The following is an 18,341-nucleotide window of genomic DNA, read 5'->3' as shown; positions in this document are numbered from 1 at the left end:
TCGTTGACACTTTCCACATAGGACTAAAGGCCCAGTCACACACAACGACTTACCAGCGATCCCGAAAACGATGCGACCTGATAGGGATCGCAGGTAAGTCGCTGGGAGGTCGCAGGTGAGATGTCACACAGTCAGACCTTACCAACGATGCAGGAACAATACAGGTCGCAGTAACGACCTGTATAACGATCTCAGCAGTCACTGTGACCCTGTCACACAGTGTCAAACACAGCGATGTGTCCTGCCCAGCAGGACATTGCCTTTGAAGAAAATGGTCTGGACTATTCTGCAACGACTAGAGATCTCACAGCAGGGGCCTGATTGCTGGTAGATGTCACACATAAGATCGCTAACGGGATCGCTACTGCGTCACCAAAACCGTGACTCAGCTGCGATCTCGCTAGCGATCTCGTTATGTGTGACGTTACCTTAAATCTGTCGGGAGGATTTATCACTTACTAGTTACTGCAAAATCTGAGGAGTCTGCTCCTGTTCACATCACTAATCTAAGCAAATTAAGGATTCATTCTCTAATCTCAGTTTGTGTGTTTATTTAATGTCCATTTATTATGCCATCCCTCTGCTTCTTTGGGTGTGGATATTTGTTATTCTTCAGATACATTGTGAAATCATGCCTGATGAAGAGACCTAAGCAGTTTGGAAAGCTTGCTTTGTAGCATCAATTAGTTTATTCTCGTTAACCATTAAAAGTTCTCATACCTACAAAATTACTGTTTTCTTTCTCCCGCTGAGAGCAATCAAAAATAACGTCATACACTCTTAAAACTTTGCTTGGCAATTTTCATTTAAGGCTCTCAAGGATTAAAAGGAGATAGAGGTACAACAGGGGAAAAAGGTGCCCCAGGAATTCCCGGGACCAAAGGCGCTATTGGACCTCCTGGAACAGGAGCAACTGGAGCAAAAGGGGACAAAGGGGATGGAGGTACCAAAGAAATTCTAAGTATATACAGTATATCTGTGGTTAAAGAAAAAGTTAAGACTGTGATCTAATTGAGTTTAACTTTATTATAAAACATTTTTTATAACTTTAGAGGAAATATTAACCAGACTATATACAGTTTGTGGTCAACCACAGATATGCGTCCAGGAGGCTTTATTTTGGATCTAATTCTGTATATCACTTCTACGTTCATACCTTTGGTATGGAGAAATACAGCCTCACACTATGGGGTATTTTTAAAATACATTATAATATTTAGGATTTGGTCCCATAGGACATATCTGCTTCGATTTTCCCAATGACAAAAAAATTAGACATTTGGTATTGCATTGCAAAGGGTGTAATCTGCATCATAAATTGACTTGCTGCTAATTTCAAATACACTTGATTGTCAATTCTGGTTATTTTCTCTCCATCTCGTAAATGAGATTTATTGTAATACACAGCAGATCTTCCACATGGAATTCCAGAAAATCAAAAATGTGTATCAATTGTGCTCAGAAAAACTGGGACAGCATACATTTAGACCAAATAGCCTAAAGATAAACTAAATTTCTTGTGGTGCATGTTGGATTATAAATTTAGTGCATGTTGTCTAACTTTATACCCCTTTATAGTTGGGAATTGACTGAAAATTTGAGGCAAAATTTAGGGCAAATTGTCAGATTGTCCCATCTAAATCAAGCTTTCTTTTGGAGCTTGGAAAGAATAACAAGTAAATTAGGTACTGTATGTAGAAGTTATTTTTAGCACATCTACTTCTTAAATGTGTAAAAAAAAGTTAATAGTATTTATTTCATATAATTCTACTATTTCAGTTAAGTTGTAGAGGTAGCCAAAACAATCTCTCCTTATGCCACGTGCACACAAGTACTTAATGATTTTTTTTACCTCAGTATTTGTAAATCAAAACCAGGACTTAGTGAAAAATGCAGAAGTAGTAATGTGTTTCCATTAGGCCACGTGCACACGTTCAGTACTTGGTGAGGTTTTTACCTTGGTATTTTGTAACTTAAAACCAAGAGTTGATGATAAATGTAGGAGTGGTGCCAAGGTTTCTATTACACTTTTCCACAGATTGTTGCACTCCTTGTTTTGTCTTACAAATACTGAGGTAAAAACGTTGGCAAATACTCAACATATCCACGTGGCCTTGTGTTAGATATAGCAAAACATATTCTACAGACTGTTAATGATATCAGAATAGCAATCGTCTTTTACAGTTCAGTTTTCTTGAGTTAGAACTTGTACAGATAATTATTTCAACAGTTTATAATGTTCATATTTTTTTCTTATTTTGTCCTTAAAGGTCTGCAAGGAATTAAGGGAGAAAAGGGATCAGTTGGAGGATCTGGAGTAGCAGGTACTCCTGGAGCTGCAGGTGCTAAAGGTGCTACAGGTTCAACAGGACAGCAAGGGATTCAAGGGGTTAAAGGAGCTGCTGGTGCTAAAGGAGATAAAGGAGATGCAGGTATGTTGTTGTCACGCTACAAGCGTGACAAGCACATTCAGACCAAAAGGAGTCTGATGCAAAATGAAAAAAATACCAAAACAACAACACAAACAAGAGGGGGGCACTGGGGACATAATAAAACAGTGGGCCCTTGAGCTAGTTGGAGGGTAGATGTCCCTACTTTCTCCTAGCCAGTCCCTATACAATCTCTGCAACTGTCGCCGAGCAGCACCCTGAGACCCTGGGAAACTCTGTAGATGCCCTGACTAGTGAGAGGCAGGTGAGGTTCACTAAACCCACTGGTGCACTAAACCCACCGGTGCACAAATAAGACAAGAGGGTAGCGGAGACAAACAGGGGAAACAGAGCAAGACAAAAGCATAAAGTCCTGCTTCTGAAAAACTTCTTCAAAGGTCTTTCCACCAAGGGGCCAGAGAACAATTGAATTTGTATGTTCAGCAATGATTGCTGGGTAACACCTCTATTTAAACCTGAAGGGGCGTGGCTACAAAGCAGCTGCAGCTGAAACACTCAGTTAGGAACTGCTGGAAACAAAACTGACATTAACTCATGAAGTACTGAAAGAAATGAAAATACATTTAATTATAGAGTCCCAGATGAAAATAAGGGATACCAACCCTAAATTAGTCACTAGTCTCCAAACATAAACTATCCTTACAGTTGTTCTGTAGATACAATCTTGATTTTCAATATTCTAGCAATTATTATCTGTCAAGTAAAATTACTTCAAAATAAGGAACCTTTGTAGAACCATTTTAGATCAAATAAAACTCTTGTACTACTATTCTGCTCCTGTGAAGTATTTAAAAGTCTGTGATCCTGACAGTATCCATCTTCTTTCCACTCCTGTCTGTGTTCAAAGTAATAAAAGGCAGGTAAAAGAAGCATGAACACTGGAGCTTAAAGTGGGAAGGCACTGGTTGGACAGATATTACAGGCTATAAATAGGGAGAATGGCATAGTGGGATATGAATCACATAGGCTCTGTATCAGTGTACGGGGAGACAGAAATATCTATGGCAGACCTTCAGGGTAGAAGTTAGAACACACACAGCATTAACATCTGTCAGCAATGATAGGAGAAATTTCCCATGGATTGTAAAAGGAGAAATAAGTGCAAAAATGAAGCTATGCTTCATGTGAGCTAGTAAAGACATTGGCATTCTCAATAAACAGGGCTTACGACCAGCTTCTTTAATGGGAGGGACATTCCCACATGAGAAATTCTGAAACTAGAAGCAGGCTGCAAACTGCATTTCAGAGGGTGGGAAATTGAGTTATGGAATGACAATTGTTATGGCCATGTAACAACTCACATGGCATATACTTAACACTATTACCCTGCATGTTCCTGTATAGACTAGAGATCTCAACCTCACAGTCCCTAGTTGTTCCTGGATGAGTTGGAATAGTCCTGCCCACAGACTAAACAGTGGTAACTCAGACCTATTCTACCTGATCAGCCAGTGAGTGCTTCATGTTCCTTCAAAAGAACCAGAGAGCATAAAATAGTGCAAATTACCTATAAAAGGGAAGGGGTGCTGAAGTAGAAAGTGATCTCAGAGTGCGTAAGACCAATAAAATGCTTCTAAAGAATATGTCACCTACTTACTAACAACAGAGGATTGGTGCACAGTAAATTCCATTAAATAGAAGAGAGCTGTATCCTAGCTGGTCTTCCACTGACTAACATAAACAAACAGCAATATGGCTGGACATCAAAAAGAGACTATCACCAGCAAGGGATAGTATTTAAAGATGTACCCAAACGAGTAAATGAATGTACCTGTTACCCTAATAGAACTAAAGCAAGGATAACAGAAACTAAACACCCGAAGAAACAGTTTATCTGTGGTGGTCCGGCAGTAAGAGAAACGGCACAGACTCAAGGGTTAAAATTCAAACTCATAACAACAATAGCAACCTGAAACTTAGTTCAACATTTTTAAACTATTTGCCTTGTAGTTCTTACTGCAATCTATTGTGAATATACAAATAAATGATATTAATGAAATAATTAATGGTATTAATCCAACAATTTATTTTTCTTATTCTAGGGCCACAAGGACTCAAGGGTAATGATGGTTCCGCTGGTGCTAAAGGTTCACCTGGTAATCCTGGAGCTGCAGGATCAAAGGGAGAAAGAGGGTTAACTGGACCACCTGGAACTACAGGGGCAATGGGAACTGCTGGTGTTAAAGGACAGATAGGCAATTCAGGTACAATAAATTATTTTGGCAAACTCACCAGCCACTCAAGGTCTGATTCATTAAAGTACTTCACCAGAATTCTAATTTTAAATTTTTTACAATAATTTCAGCGGATCTGGGACAAGACTTCTGACTTAACTTTAGTCAGAAATGTTACTTCAGTACTTGACAATAGTAACATTTTTGGTGATGCACACAGAGGCATCACCATCTTAAATTTGTTAAAGATTACCTGTCACTAGGTCAAGGTTTCCAGTTTTACTTTTTTTTACTCCAGCTTTTCACCTGAACGTTCAGGTTTTTGTTTTGTTTTTTTTTAAATTCACCATACGGTTCCAAAGATATGGGCCTTTTTAGTGATCACAAATTTTGACTAAGTAGAAAGGTCCATATGTCTGGGTCCATATGTCAGATAAAAAAAAATTGAATACTCAGAATGAGCATGAATAAAATAATAGCAAAAATACTGTCTCCCTTTAACCTGGTGATAGGTCTACTTTAAATGGAGTACATTTTTTAATTAATTGAGTCTTATTCCAGCATGCCAATTAATAAGAAGAAAGGCCATTTTTAATGAATTGGGCATGCACTTAGCTTCTATACTCTTGACACCTTGATCTCTCTTCCTGTGCACTCTTTTCATCTCTAAAAGTCACATAAACTATTATTATTATTATTTTTTTATAGAGCACCATTAATTCCATGGTGCTGTACATGAGAAGGGGGTTACATACAAAGTATATATACAAGTTGCAGTAGACAGACTAGTACAGAGGGAAGAGGGCCCTGCCCTTGTGGGCTTACATTCTATAGGATTATGGGGAGGAGACAGTAGGTGGGGTGTGGATTGGGCGGCAGCTCCGCACGGTGGTTGGGCGACAGCTCCGCACGGTGGTCGGGCGGCAGCTCCGCACGGTGTTCGGGCGGCAGTGAGTTCATTGTAGATTGTAGGCATTTCTGAACAGGTGGGTTTTCAGGTTCTTTTTGAAGTTTGCAAGGGTAGGGGATTGTCTGACGTGTTGAGGCAGCGAGTTCCAGGAGACTGGGGATGCTCGGGAGAAGTCTTGGAGTCGGTTGCGTGAGGAGCGAATGAGAGAGGAGGAGAGAAGGAGATCTTGGGAGGACGGGATGTGACGTGTTGGAGTGTAGTGGGAGATTAGTTCAGGGATATAGGGAGGAGATAGATTATGCACAGCTTTGTAGGTCAGTGTTAGTAGTTTGAATTGGATACGGTGGAAGAGTGGGAGCCAGTGGAGGGACATGCAGAGAGGAGAAGCGGGGTGGTATTGAGGAGAGAGGTGGATCAGTCGGGCAGCAGAATTAAGGATGGACTGGAGAGGGGCGAGCGTGTTGGCAGGAAGGCCACAGAGGAGGATGTTACAGTAGTCGAGGCGGGAGATTATGAGGGCATGCACTAGCATTTTTGTAAATTGCAAATTGAGGAAAGGGCGGATTCTGGAAATATTTTTGAGTTGAAGACGGCAGGAAGTGGTGAGGGATTGGATGTGTGGTATGAAAGACAAGGCAGAGTCAAAGGTCACTCCGAGGCAGTGAACTTTGGGTACTGGTGAGAGCATGGTGTTATTTATTGTAATAGATAGATCAGATGGAGAGTGTAGGTGAGACGGAGGAAAGATGATTAGTTCAGTTTTGGCCACATTGAGCTTTAGGAAGCGAGAGGAGAAGGAGGAGGATATAGCAGATAGACATTTCGGGATTTTGGACAGCAGAGATGTGACATCTGGGCCAGAGAGGTAGATCTGGGTGTCGTCAGCATATAGGTGGTATTGGAAGCCATGGGACTTTATGACTTGTCCCAGGCCAAATGTGTAGATAGAAAAAAGTAAGGGTCCTAGGACAGAGCCTTGAGGAACGCCAACAGAGAGATGGCGGGATGAAGAGGTTGTGGGAGACACTAAAAGTGCGATTGGAAAGGCATGAAGAGATCCAAGAGAGGGCAATATCTCTGACACCAAGGGAAGAGAGAGTCTGTAATAGGAGAGAGTGGTAAACGGTATCGAAGGCTGAGGACAGGTCTAGACGTAGGAGTATGGAGAAGTGCTTGTTAGCTTTGACAGTAAGTAAGTCATTCGTGATTTTAGTCAGGGCAGTTTCAGTAGAATGATGTGGACGGAAGCCGGACTGTAGGTTGTCAAAGTGAGAGTTAGAGGAGAGGTGGGAGGAAAGTTCAGCATGGACATGCTGTTCCAGGAGTTTTGAGGCAAGTGGGAGTAGTGATATGGGGCGATAACTGGTAGTAGAGGTTGGATTGAGGGAAGGTTTTTTTAGGATGGGTGTGACAGTTGCATGTTTAAAGGCAGAGGGGAAGGTACCAGTCGTTAAAGATAGGTTGAAGAGATGGGTTAAGGCTGGAATAAGGATAGTGGTGAGGTTGGGGAGGAGATGGGATGGGATCGGGTCAAGTGCGCAGGTGGTGAGGTGCACTTTTGAGAGAAGACGTGCAAGCTCTCCTTCGGTGATGGTGGGGAGGAAGTTTATGGGGGAGGGGCAGTGGTCAGTTATATGAAGGGGTTGTGGTGGTTGAGCAGAGAAGACTTGCCTTATTTGGTCGATTTTTTCTTGGAAATAAGTGGCAAAGTCTTCTGCAGAAATGAGGGAAGTTGGAGGGGGCAGTGGTGGGCGAAGGAGGGAGTTGAAAGTATTGAATAACTGTTTGGGGTTGTGTGTTAGAGAGGATATAAGGTTTCTGAAGTAATCGTGTTTAGCGGAGGTGAGGACTGAACGAAATGTGTGAATTGCATTTTTGAATGTGGTGAAGTCTTCCTGGGAGTGCGTTTTCTTCCACCGCCGCTCTGCAGCCCTAGATACTTGCCGAAGTTTTTTAGTGAGGCTGTTGTGCCAGGGCTGTCTATTGATTCGTCTCACTCTGCCGCTAGGGGCTGTTCTACTAGAAGTCCTGTCCCAGGACCCATCTCCAATTGCCAACTTTTTCCTTTTGTCTGTTTTCTGTCCTCTTTTCTCAGGATCATGCTATCCAATGTCTTGGTCTCCACTCATGTCAAGGACACAATGTTATGTGGCTCTGCTCACTAGTTAGACCTTAGGTCCTCTTCTACTGCACGCTGGGCCCTATCTGATCTTCTGACAGAAAACTGTCTCTGTACCTTCATGATTGCCCCTCCAACTCTGAGCTAGTCCCAAACATTAACTCTAACTCTCCCTACTGTTGCGCAAAATACAAACTATCAGTAATGACACATGTCACAATACACATTATGCATAATACTTGTGTTTTCAATGTGGAATGTGGTCAGTATATTGATCTCCTTACACTAGTACAATGCTCTATGAGCAGCTTCTACCCTTACCTACTGTCTCTTTTCGCCTTCCATTGTAAATTGTGATATATTCCCGGGAAATAAGGATGCTCTTGTACTGCCCCAGCGCCAGCAGCCGAGACTGCTCGGATCCGGATCCGCGGTGGCTCGAGAAGTCTCTGGCCGCGGGAGGGGTTGTGCGGTCACCTGAAATAAAAGGGGGGTATTTACAGGGGGTTTTGTGTTTAGAGTTTGTGGCACCACCCACGGTGTGTGGTAAGGTGGGATACCACCGCTGCTGTTGGGGGCGCCCGGTGGCGATGGGATGGAAGCCAGGTGTTTAACCCCTCCGTGGGTAGGGGGGAATGCCCTGGGGCTCGGTGATGCAGGAATGGGAATGCTGTTGGGGAGGAAAGGGTCACTCTGTACTCAGTCCAATAACGCTGACACCGACAACTTGTTGACAACTTGAGGCACATTTTCCTGAGGGTCCCCACCCTGGATCACCAATTATAAGACCCGTGTCACTACAGCTTGGCTGTCTTCCCCTTTAACCAAAAGTGTCTTGTGAGGTTTTCTGCATAGCCTTTCAGAGACGTGTCTCTCTCATATCACCCATTGATCTGGTTGTTTATCTATTCACACCAGGCTAAGAAAAAGGAGAATACCCTTTACAGAATTACTAATTCCTCCTATTGCGTCTGTTAAGACAAAGTGCACAAGAATACCTCGCACAACTTTATTCAGGCGCACATGATGCCTCATTTATGAAAGTGGATTTCATCATCAACTACCTATCAAAATTTGATGCATAAGGATCTCAAGTATATCCATTCATTGATTCGTTGTGACAAATAATTGTCAAATATCACCAATTTCACTCATCTTACATTTAGATAAATTCTATCCTTGATAAAGACCGTAAAACACACGGTCAAAACGTTGGATGAATTTTGAAAAATTGTTTTGATCCTTGCACAAATAAATATACAGTTGAAGCATCAAAAGCATCTCTATTTTCTCATTGAGTGTGCCAGAGCTTTTTCCATTTAGTGTATATTCTCTTTTTCTCTGAGCACCTACTATTTACACAGTGAGCCAGGCATAACCACTACTACCGACAACTTGTAAACCAAAATTCTGAGCACCGCTGCAGCAGGGAGGGAGCACGTCTGGATCCCCTGCCCGATGGTGTTGCTTGTTAACATGTGACCTTTTCCTTGGCACTGTCTTTGCTGTTTTGCCCCTATAGTGTAGAACTAGTTGGGTCCCGCTCACCCGTATGGCTAACTGTGTGAGCTTGCTCTCAGGATTCACGCTTGGGATTTGTTGGACTGTGTATTGTGAAAGTCCTATCCCCCTCGTTGTGCTAGTACCCCGATTTTGGAGCAGGTGGAGAACGAATCTTGAAGACTTCTCCCTCGTCGGGTAAATTACCAGGACGCTTGAAGCTACTTCCCGGCCTAGGGTCCACGTACCCCGTCGTGCTCTGGCTCCGGCCGGAGATGGCTCAACGCCGCCGGCTGCCCTTCTCGGCAGTTCCGTGCCCCTTGACATGATCCCCTGCGACCGGGCTTCCAGCTCCTACCAGGGCCAGACCAACGTCTGCCACCTAGTAAAAACAAGGAGCCCAGCTCCTAACCTCCTCCGACTGACTTGTGACCTCTCTCCTTGAGAGTCATAACACAACTAACCTGCTCCTGACACTCCTGACCCTCCCTTACCAACCCCCCAATTGGGCGGCCCTATTCCCTTCAGGCTACCCATTGGTGTGTCTTGTGGGTGTGGTGCAGAGTGTTTGTAGGGTTTTAATTAGCTCATTCTTAGCAACACCAAAAGCTAGGGACCCGTAACCAAGGAGGGGATGGATATCATGCAGAAGGGCAGATTGCACAATATCCTGTGACAACCTGATAGGCCAGGGCATCACACTCTTTCCTTTTGAGCCACTTTTGTCACTGATCTGTCACTGATTTTGCTACTTGTTTTCTACCTTATATTGAAAATGTATGTATTGTTAAGCATATTTTACGTACTGAAAAACCCTGTTTGCACTTTATTTTTCCTTTTTTCTCATTGGGAATACGGGTTTTTTGCCATTGCCTTTTAGAGGATCATGTCAATTCCCTATGCTTCTGTTTGAAAAATAAAAAAACCCGGAGAAATGCGTATGCATTCATCAAAATCGCATGCTGATTTTTGTAATTACCATCCTTTGTTAACCACTAATATGTAAGGGACTATGAACAGAAATTTAACTTGTGGGTCCTAAACCCCAATGAAGAATATCTAATAAGGCCATCCCCCAACCTACCATGTGAAATTATAGACAAATAATCTAATCTGCTTTCTGGAGCATTGTGGTAAATTTTTGTAAGTCAAATCTAATTGCCCAGGGAAAAAAGGACAAAGAGATTGGAGACAACAGTAATTTTGGAGGTAAGGTGCCTACTTATCTGGTGAAATGTCCACCAGTCTCCATGAATTCGCATGGTGTGACTTCTATCTAAGCACCTATTATAGTTACACCTCTGATTATTAAATCTCCTGCCAGACCAGTTGTCTCACATATGTCAAATAGGATAATCTTTTTTCCAGAGTACAGTAATTAGCCATTTGACAAATTTAGTGATTCAGATTCTAGGTGCCAAAGGAGTCATTGTAAGGTATCTAACTAATTACCTGGAGAATTACTTTATAGAATTATCAAGCAATTGTACTTACTGAATGTTATTCCTATTAAAATTCATGTCATTTACATTTATAGGCATTCAAGGAGTAAAGGGAGACAGAGGTCTACCGGGTTCTTCAGGGGCAGCCGGTGCTCCTGGTATTGCGGGGGCCAAAGGAGCAACAGGAGCTCCAGGTATTCCAGGTGCCAAAGGAACAGCTGGGGCTAAAGGAGATCCAGGTAGGGTTTATTGGATTTTTGTGAAGGACAGGGCACAGTTATTTTAGCAATGTGATTAGTTATAACATACCTAAATCATAGGTTGAATTCTCACATTGTTGATTTTGAGATTTAAACTTGCACAACTTAAAACCACTTTTACCCATTATATTGGTGTGGTTTCAGATGAATGGGACAGTTGCTTAACTTTCTTCAAAATTCACAGCATGTTAATTCAGCCTAAATTTCCAGCCACCTGGGGCTGTTAATCCTTTACCATTTCCTGTTAAAGTGCCTTAAAGGGAATCTGTTACCAGATTTTTGCTACCTCATCTGAGAGTAGAATCACGGGGATTCAGTGAGCCTGATTCCAACAATGTGTCACTTACTGGGCTGTTTGCTGTCAGTTTGATAAAAATCAATGTTTTCTCTGCTGCAGATCTAGCAAGTTATACAGAGCCCATGAATATGCTGGACTACCTGACAGCAGGCCAAGTAGTCCTCTAATGATAATCTACTGCTGATTAAACAGTGATTTTATCAAAACTACACTAAGCAGCCCAGTAAGTCACACATCGCTGAAATCCGGATCTCTGCCCCTACTTTATGCTGCTATCAGATTAGGTGGCAAAAACCTGGTGACAAATTCCCTTTTAAAGAGAACCTGTCATTTGATTTGTGCTTCGTAATCTTAGAGCAGTATCATGTAGGGGCAAAAACCCTAATTCCAGTGATGTGTCTCTTGTTAGTCTGCATGCTGTCATTTTGTTACCATTACTGTTTTCTTTCCTGCAGTTCTACCAGTGTACTAAATGCTGAGCTCTGTATAACCCAGCCCACACAATTGATTAGCATCTATTCTAGGTTGACTTGGAGGCCCAATATACCTAGTCTTGTAGTGATAATCTCCTGCTGATAAAACATTGATTTTATTGAAGCAGCAATACAGAGCACAGTAAGTGACACATTGTTGTAATGAGGTTCTTAGCCCCTATATTATGCTGCTCTCAGAATACATAGCAAAAACCTGATGAAAGACCAGTAATCTTAAACCTTAAAGATCAGTAATTTTTATTTTCTCTGCCTCTTTTGCCTCTCTATATTTTAGCAGCGATAACTTTTAAATGAAGTTGATAAATAAAGCCTTATTTATTGTTGGAGAAATTACTTTATTTTCAGAACTGTTTATGAGTACATAGAAATGGCTGTGTAATTTGTATATTTTTTTCCCACACACATATATAAAAAAACTATATATTTTTTTTACTTTTAGCTTCATTATTTTTGCTTTACTGTTCATGTTTTCATGCTAAATAACCAGTTCAATTAATTCAGGTTATTAGTTATATGGATAAAGCGGGTTTTTTTTTGTTATTACTATGTAATTAAATGTATTTGATATAAAATCTTATTTTTTTGTATTATTTCTTGCTGTTTCTGACATTTGGGACCCAACCTGTCTATAGCTATAGTCTGCAGGAGTTATAATCCTGCATTATAAATTTACAATGGCTTAGGCCCCTTTCACCTTGCGTTTTACCTTCCGCTCACAGGTCCCGTCGGAGCATCCGTCCGAACCGCCCCTCCCCCACTCTGCAAAGCGTGTTCCGGACGCATGCGCCCGAAAGGGCCCTTCACTGTTATGGAGCGCACTGCATTACCGTGTGCTCTGTTTTGTGCCATTTTTTGCATATATACGTTTCTGCAGACGGACACCCGAACGTACTACGTTCGGGTGTCCGTCTGCAGAGACGTATATGTGCAAAAAATGACACAAAACAGAGCACACACTAATGCAGTGCGCTCCATAACAGTGAATGGCCCTGTCGGGCGCATGCGTCCGGAACACGCTTTGCAGAGTGGGGGAGGGGCGGTCCGGACGGATGCCCCGACGGGACCTGTGGACGTAGAGAAAAACGCAATGTGAAAGGGGCCTTACACAAAATTAAATCTCAGAACTAAAGAGCACAAATTTACAGTGATTGGTCATTTTGAGGTAAAAGCTTGCAGGAAATTAAAGGCCCCAGGAAAGAAAGTGCTGGCACTGCTTGAAGAGTGCCGGCATAGGTGCAGCATGGCATAGGGCGAACACCAGGTTAATGCAAGCAACTTCTTTCAGGCAAATGGCACCATCCCACTCATCTCCAGGTATCCTGCGTCACATCTCTGCCTTTCACAAGGTTTCTTACCACCACCTCTCACCATGCCATATTCTCCAAGTGTCCGCCCATTATCCACTGTCACTCAGCAATGGGCGCAGTTTCATTCAAGCCTTTGAGGGCAGCCATCCTTCACCATGGTCCAACATTTCAGGGTGTGGCACACTTTCCTACAGGCGTAGCTTTTGGAGGGCTGTATTAATCTTTGTGCCCTTGTGTCACCCTGGGCTATGGGGTACTCGGTCTCGGGTCGTATATGTACGGGGATTCTATGTCACGGTTGTGTAATGGCAGATGCCCGGTTCCGTGACCCTGGGGACGCTATCTAATAGGGACTATGTACAGGGGAGATGAAAGAGTTTATATTGTGATGCCACTTGCGGGTTGCGGTTATGGTGATGGAACCGCCTCTGCACAGTCTGTTACCACTGGGGATGATGGTGGTTTCTGTCTGGATGGTAGGCCCTCCTGCAAGTAGGGCCGGGCCCCAGGAAGTGGATGGTGGGATCCGGCGCAGAAAGAAGGGAGACCACACAATGGGGATGCAGTGCAACTTCTGTTTTACTCACGGTGATGTTGAGTTCAAGCACTGAGGATGGCTGGTTCAGACCCCTGGTCCCTTTTTGTCCCAGTGCCGGTGTGGTGACCTGGTAGTCTCTTTCCCTGGCACCTCTCACTGGTTGGTGTGACCCCGTAGCTTGCAGCGTTTGTGGGTCCCTTACTGTCTGTCGGCAGTCTCTCGACCGTATGACGGACAGTGTGAACCCTGTAGAGTCGATGTTCTGTTCCAGTCCCTGGCTCAATCTTTACTGCTGGTGCCCCTGGATTCTTGGGTCAGTGAGGTCCATGAAGGTCCCCTCACTATGCAGATATTTGTCAGGTTGCCTGAAGCTGTCGCCTGACCTAGGGCCCTGTGCCCCGTCGGTGCTCTGGTTCCAGGGATACCTGGCTGTACCCTCCCTGGAAACCACTCTCCTTTGCCACCTAGGTCACTGTTACACGACCCCGTCTGGAGACACGTCCATCCCCTTCAACTCTCACTACCGGACTCCCTGCTTTTCTGTCTGTCTTCTCCCACCTTGTTGTCGTCTAGTGGACTGGACTGGCTCCACCCCTGGGTGGCAATCCATTGGGTCCCGGACTAGTCAGTCACTCATGATTGGGAGAGGGAAACTGGGGATGTTTATGTGTTTTGGTGTTACCTGCATTGGTTTTCCAGGTCACAGGCCTGCATCTTTGCCAGGATGCAGTACCTAGTAGTGCCTTGATGAGTTCAGGGGCGCTAAACCCTTATAGTTCTCCAACACCCACGATAGGTGGAACTTCCCATGCATGCTGCGCCACTATCCAATATCATGTCCCATGTTCTGTGCCTTATGTTGATTTGTGAGGGTGATTCGTCTGTGCAGATTGCATGCTGCTGATGGCTTTGGCTGGCAAGGACCAGATGTTAACTTAAGCACAGAAGGAGACAACTAGTTCTTAAAACACAGTCTTTTACTTTAATGTAACTTGACAAACACAGACCACAGGTAATAGGGAGTACAAATCTTTTTGGACATTTCTTGCTCAATATGAAGCATCACAACAAATAGTTCCTCCTCTCCTTCCAACCTAGTTTTTTCTGTCCTCATTAGTCCATGTTGTTTTCCCACCATCCAGCTCAACATCATAGTGCCATTCGTTAGAGTCATTCCAACCCTTTCTGAGACTCCATGCCCAGTTTCCTTTGACAAGCAGATAAGTTACAACTATGGCCGAATCCTAGCCTCATGAAACTTATGCTTTCATAATGTCTGCTCAGGGTTCCCTTTTTGTCTTATGTACTGAACCAATCCCTTCACTTGCTGTAGACTGTCTGACACCTTGATGCGGAATGTCATGCATGAGGTACTGACTAACCTAGTCGCGATTTCTCCTGGTCACCACGGTGACCCGGCTACTTTGGATACTTCGTGTACCTTTCACCTCCTTTTTCACGTTATCCCTGGCTCTAGTTTCCATTAGCTGTAGGAACACCCATGTCACGCGGCCTTGCTGAGCACTAAAGCTGGTGTCACACTAAACGACAGCGACAACGACGTCGCTGTTACGTCACCATTTTCGGTGACGTAACAGCGACCTTGTAAGTCGCTGTTATGATCGCTGCTTAGCTGTCAAACACAGCAGAAGCAGCGATCATAAGGTCGCTGTGCTACATGTTCAGAGAGCAGGGAGCCGCGCTTAGCGCTGGCTCCTTGCTCTCCTGCAGCACACATCGGGTTAATTAACCCGATGTGTGCTGCAGCTACATGTCACAGTTCAGAGAGCAGGGAGCCGCGCTTAGCGCTGGCTCCTTGCTCTCCTGCAGCACACATCGGGTTAATTAACCCGATGTGTGCTGCAGCTACATGTCACAGTTCAGAGAGCAGGGAGCCGCGCTTAGCGCTGGCTCCTTGCTCTCCAGCAGCACACATCGGGTTAATTAACCCGATGTGTGCTGCAGCTACATGTCACAGTGCAGAGAGCAGGGAGCCGCGCGCACTGCTTAGCGCTGGCTCCTTGCTCTCCTTGCTACAGTATGCATCGGGTTAATTACCCGATGCATACTGCAGCCACATGTCACAGTGCAGGAGCCGGCGCTGGCAGCAAGAGCGGAGGCTGGTAACCAGCGTAAACATCGGGTAACCAGGGAAAGGTCTTCCCTTGGTTACCCGATGTTTACGCTGGTTACAGCTTACCGCAGCTGCCAGTGCCGGCTCCTGATCGCTTCATTTCGTCGCTCTCTCGCTGTCACACACAGCGATGTGTGTGTCACAGCGGGAGAGTGACGACCAAAAAATGAAGCTGGACATTCAGCAACGACCGGCGACCTCACAGCAGGGGCCAGGTCGTTGCTGAATGTCACACACAGCGACAGCGACGGGACGTCGCTGCAACGTCACAGAAAATGGTGACGTAGCAGCGACGTCGTTGTCGTCGTCGTTATGTGTGACACCAGCTTAAGAATCACATCTGCTCTAGCTGCAAACTAATCCCTGTCTGAAGTGCTAGAAAGAAACCTGTTTCTTTCCCTGCATACTATCAACCCCCAAAGAGACAGTCCCAACATTAACTCTGTCTGCCCCTACAAGCACACTTGACCTTTTACTACATTTCTATACACACATTATAATGCTTTGCATTATCACATTTTACATAGGACTGCTATGACTTACATTGTACAGCATAATTTCACATTACATTATCAGCACTGCTACATCTTACACATTATACATTCCTATCTTATATTACTAACACTGCATTGACGTGATTGGTGTCTTCAGAAAGGAAACACGACCATAGGTCCACCTCCTTACATATGCTCTAAGTATTCTAGAGGAGTCTGTCAGTTCGCAACATCTCACTTTAAAGGCATTTTAATTGTGGCTTATGATCCCCCACCATATTGCAATGTTACGCTTAGGAAAATCTTATTGAAATCTGCTGAATGTCCTAACATCCCTTTAATAGTTATGAACAACTTCAATCATATCTGCAATCACTTTAAAGATAAATTCCCCGAAAGTGAGAATGTTTGGTACCCTTTTGGTTGCCTTATTAATCAACTGGGTCTAAAAGACAGGTTCATTATCTCAAGGGATCTGGGTAAATAGGGGAGCCAGGGCATGGTAGGGTCAGTCCCTTATTGAATCGGCGTCCTACCCACCCTCCCCTTAAGGTGGTTAAAATTTGGTAAATAAAGGTTAGAGTTTCTGTATTGTTGCCTCCTCAATATTAACCATCATGTCATGGCAGTGGACGGGAACAGGTCTTTGTAAAGCCAATTGGTGGTATGGACCTGTTTTGTTGGGGTCAATCATCTACTTCGCTCCTATTTTAGAAGAGGTAAGCAAATACTCAAGGGGTCCCTACTGAGATGAAGTCTCAAGGGGACAATTTATCAGGTGGCACTCTTCAGCAGTTGGGCCCCAGAATTGGCGCAATGCGCTTATGGGCAGAGAGGAGCAGCTGATGGTCCCAGATATTATTAGTTGACCCTTTCATTATGATTAGTTTATTATGTTAGTGTTATTTAATTTATTTCTGTGGCCAATTTACCCAAAAGAAACATGCAGTGTTTGTCATTGAAAGCGGAATGAGAAGGAGGTAGATAAAGGAGGGGGGGTGGGGTGGAACGGGATTGGTTTGGGGTAGACAAAGGTCAGTCATTCCTTAGTTTTGTTTAATTTCTATTATTGGAACAATAGATGTGTGTTATATTACAATCCTTATGAACATGTTGTAAACAGTACTTGTGAATGATGACACGTTGTTCTGATATGTATATTGCCAGTTGGGTAATAAAAGCCTCTTGATTACAAAAAAAAATAATTTATCTTGTATTGTGCATTCAGAGATCTAGTAACACTTTATAACTTTTACCAGTACAGCTTTCCATTGTTTTTTGCAGTCTCAGCAAATCAATTTATAACTACAAAAACATAAATTCTGGTATTGTTTTTTTCTGTTTTTTTTAATGGAGTTTGAAATAATCAAATCACTTTTTCTTGTTTTGCATAGTTTAGATCATTGTGAGCTTGGTAGTATCAAAATGTAAAGTTTTTAAGCCATGAAAAGGGATTTTTTTTTAATACGAGAAATTGTAAACGAAAGGGAACTTACCCCTTTCTTGTGGCTTACTGATTTGTCTGTCAACATATAGATTTTATAACATGGCCTGTAATATGCTATGCTAATTAGTGAGTGACTAGTCCTAGGGGTGTTGTTATTCCCAGAATAATTGTTCCTCTAATGATGTTAAATGTAGGTGAGTCACACGATTTGCAAGAGTGGTGTAGCTGCAGCTTTTTGCAAATCTCTGCCTCCCTGACAATGTGAACTGATACTGGGTGTATGTATCTCGGCTTCATCTGCACTCCGGATGCCCAGAGTGGCAGTAAAGATGCTGGCAATGCATATGATACGGCTGGTGTCCTATAATCACTACTGCTTCCCTACGCATACACAGTGTGCCAATGAAGTTGTGTGTACAGTCATATGAAAAAGTTTGGGCACCCCTATTAATGTTAACCTTTTTTCTTTATAATAATTTGGGTTTTTGCAACAGCTATTTCAGTTTCATATATCTAATAACGGATGGACTCAGTAATATTTCTGGATTGAAATGAGGTTTATTGTACTAACAGAAAATGTGCAATCCGAATTTAAACAAAATTTGACCGGTGCAAAAGTATGGGCACCCTTATCAATTTCTTGATTTGAACACTCTTAACTACTTTTTACTGACTTACTAAAGCACTAAATTGGTTTTGTAACCTCATTGAGCTTTGAACTTCATAGGCAGGTGTATCCAATCATGAGAAAAGGTATTTAAGGTGGCCACTTGC

General features: G+C 43.3%; 1 protein-coding gene across 1 annotated transcript in view; it reads left to right on the top strand.

The window, feature by feature from the left end:
• Window positions 1-18,341, top strand: part of LOC142312700 (uncharacterized) — a 69,785-nt gene that overhangs the window by 43,280 nt on the left and 8,164 nt on the right. Inside the window, exons 8-11 of the mRNA XM_075351687.1 lie at window positions 812-943; window positions 2,271-2,432; window positions 4,493-4,654; window positions 10,691-10,834. Coding sequence (XP_075207802.1) covers window positions 812-943; window positions 2,271-2,432; window positions 4,493-4,654; window positions 10,691-10,834 — 600 coding nt within the window. The remainder of the gene's footprint in view (window positions 1-811; window positions 944-2,270; window positions 2,433-4,492; window positions 4,655-10,690; window positions 10,835-18,341) is intronic.

The sequence above is a fragment of the Anomaloglossus baeobatrachus genome, chromosome 5 (assembly GCF_048569485.1).
Source record: "Anomaloglossus baeobatrachus isolate aAnoBae1 chromosome 5, aAnoBae1.hap1, whole genome shotgun sequence".
Lineage (NCBI taxonomy): Eukaryota > Metazoa > Chordata > Amphibia > Anura > Aromobatidae > Anomaloglossus > Anomaloglossus baeobatrachus.
This window is presented reverse-complemented; position numbering and strand designations above follow the sequence as displayed.